Source organism: Myotis davidii, unplaced genomic scaffold (genome assembly GCF_000327345.1).
Source record: "Myotis davidii unplaced genomic scaffold, ASM32734v1 scaffold3972, whole genome shotgun sequence".
Classification (NCBI taxonomy): domain Eukaryota; kingdom Metazoa; phylum Chordata; class Mammalia; order Chiroptera; family Vespertilionidae; genus Myotis; species Myotis davidii.
Window position 1 is genome coordinate 1 of NW_006283682.1, and position 2,938 is coordinate 2,938.

Here is a 2,938-nt window from a genome sequence, read left to right on the forward strand (position 1 = left end):
ATCCGCCATTATTAACCGGTACACCTAGTATATCCAGTGGGAGTGACACCAACACACAGGAAACAAATAAGTGATTTCAAGACCAGTGCAGGGAGGGGTGGATCAGCCACCTGAGGGGAGGGCGGGGTGTTCCCAACACTGACTCTGATTATTACTGCAGGTAATTTCATTTTAGCATAAAAACAGATTAATTCTCCATTTCCTTTTCTTCCCCAGACCAGAATCTCTCCCTCTGAGCTGAAGATGCCTAAGAAGGAAGGATCTGAACAAATAGTTGGTCTAGGGCCGTGGTTGGCAAACTGCGGCTCCCGAGCCACATGCGACTCTTTGGCCCCTTGAGTGTGGCTCTTCCTAAGCCTTAGGAGTACCCTAAATTAAGTTAATAACAATGTACCTACCTATATAGTTTAAGTTTAAAAAATTTGGCTCTCAAAAGAAATTTCAATCATTGTACTGTTGCTATTTGGCTCTGTTGACTAATGAGTTTGCCGACCACTGGCCTAGGGAACCACAGACACCTAATAGGGCTCTGGGGTGGAGGAGAGGATGGGGGTCTGGCTGCAGACAGACCTCAGATGACTCTGATCAGCTGCTCATGGTCTGTGGAACTCTGCTTTAGTGACTGTATTTCCCTGTGCCTCGGTTTCCTTTCAATGAAGGAGGATAAATATTTGGCTGCCAGGTTGTCAGTGAATTAACCCTAAAATACTCACAGCACCTGACCTAAATCCTGGGCTGATTCCTGGTGAACGAGGAGCCCCCAGAGCATCTTCTCTCCTCTGTTCCTCCCTGGGGATGCTGGCCTTTCCCTGGACTCTTCTGAGTCCCCCAGGGCAGTTAGCCAAATACCTGGCCACCTTGTCCATCTGTGCTCTCCACACACAGTCTCAGGTGAAGGGCCAGCCTCCATCCTTGCCCAGATGTGGCTCTTGGGGATGAGCTCTGGCTGGTGACCAGCTCAGGAGCCTTGTAACTTGGGCACCTGGAAAGTAATTGCTCCCAGTCAGCCCTGCCCACAGACCAAACCCAACATGACACAGGCTCCCCAAGGTCCCTGGAGTCAGAAGTCTGGGATCAAAGATCTGGGGAGGGGCTGACTGGGCTGAACTTCTGTGTGAGGATCCTAGGGGCCCCTCAGTCCATGCCCTGACTGATCCCTGTAGAGCAGTGGTTCTCAACCTGGGGGCCGAACGACCCTTTCACAGGGGTTGCCTAAAACCATTGGAAAACACACATATAATTACATATTGTTTTTGTGATTAATCACTATGCTTTCATTATGTTCAATTTGTAACAATGAAATTGGGGTTCACCACAACATGAGGAACTGTATTAAAGGGTCGCGGCATTAGGAAGGTTGAGAACCACTCCTGTAGAGCCTGTCTCAGGGTCATGGTCATGGGAAGGGGTCCAGGGGCTGGATGAGACTGGCCTCCCTCTGCTGAGTCTCTCCCATCAGACTGGCCCTTCTCTCTGTGGAGAATGTCTGCAGGGCTGGAATCCAGGAAGGGAACTCTGATCTTAGGAAGTTTGTCTCCACTGTGTGTGTCCTGCACTAAATGCCCAAACCCAACCTGGGAGATGATGCAGAGGGGGATGGAGGCAGAGTCCAGGGCTGTCAGTCCTGTGTGTGAAGTAGAATTCACCCCACCCGACACCCAGAGGTCAGAGAGCAATCACTCACGGTATACACGGAGCTGTCCGGTTACTATTTCACCTTGAAAAATTTTCTTTATGGCTAGTAGAGTGTAGTACCCTGTATCCTGCAGGGTGACGTTCTGGAACAGCAGGGACCCATTGGGGTATATTGTCTCTCGACTGCTGTAAGCAGGTCCTGGGTGTATTTCTTGAGTATCTATTATATATGATGCAATTTGATGGTTGCTGGCCACACTTTCCCCTTTGAACCAGACATAGCCTCCAAGAAACCCAGGCAGGTTGTGGACATGGAGAAGCACATCCTTCCCTTCGGCAGCATTGGGCGGCACTGACTCAATAGTGAGCTGGGCAGTGGTGGGCAGGCTCCAGAGGGTTACGAGTGAGGCTAGGAGGGAAGAGAGAAATTGATCAAGATTTGGAGCAATGTAATGGGATGGAGAGATGAGGCTTTGGGTCCTGAGCAGGTCTCTTCATCTCTCAGCCTTGGTCTGAGTATGTGTGTGTGTCTCCTGTGGTCAAGTTCAGCAGCATGGCCACCATGACTTCAGCACCTCTGAACCTGTTATTTCCTCTGTTGTGAATACTGTTACCCAGGTGTCTGCCCTCAGATCCCTGCTGACACTCAGAAGTGTCTTTGGGAGACCCCTTCCCTGATCACCTCCTCTAAAGACCTCTGTCTTCACTTTCTGACCTGTCCCTGGGCTGTTCCCTGCATGGCATTGTGGGGACCTAACATCACATCTAGATCTTTCCTTGTCTGTCTCCTCCTCATAAAACATGAGCTTCATGGGGGCAGGGACTTGTCTGATCTTGTTGCACCCCAATGCCTGCAACAGGCTGTAAGTACCTGTGGGTGAATGAGTGCATGCAGGAGGGGCCTGCACCAAAAACATCACCTCCAGATCATGTGCTTCTCCTTCTGCTGAGCCCCCTCCCCCAACCTACTCTGCTCTCCTGTCCTCTCTCCTCAGGTCCAAACAGAAGCCCTCAGTCCCCTCTCAGAGCGCTGTGCTCCCCAGGAGACCCCAGCCAGTCTCTGTCTCCCCTCCTCCTGACCACCCCCAGGGATTGTCCCCTCCTTACCAGCCAGCAGGAGCCCCTGCCAGGGGACGCACCCTCTGTGCGCAGGGGCTGAGCGGGACTCCATGGTGTCTGCTGTCTGTTCCGTCCCTCCCTCTGTGAGAAGAGCTTGGGCCCAGGAACACTCCCAGGCACCTTTGTTCTGGTTGCGTAGGATCTGCTGTCCTTTCTTCCAGTGCATTGAACCTCCTCCCAGGGC

The 2,938-nt window shown here is 51.8% G+C and overlaps 1 protein-coding gene across 1 annotated transcript; it reads right to left on the bottom strand.

Annotated features, from left to right (window-relative positions):
• Positions 1–1,345: 1,345 nt before the first annotated feature.
• On the bottom strand, positions 1,346–2,932 carry LOC102757279 (carcinoembryonic antigen-related cell adhesion molecule 8). Its single transcript, XM_006753888.2, has 2 exons — positions 2,743–2,932; positions 1,346–2,044 (listed from the first exon to the last, which is right to left on the bottom strand). The coding sequence occupies exons 1-2, from the start codon at positions 2,918–2,920 to the stop codon at positions 1,677–1,679; spliced, it is 546 nt and encodes a 181-aa protein (XP_006753951.1). The 5' UTR covers positions 2,921–2,932; the 3' UTR covers positions 1,346–1,676.
• Positions 2,933–2,938: the final 6 nt, after the last annotated feature.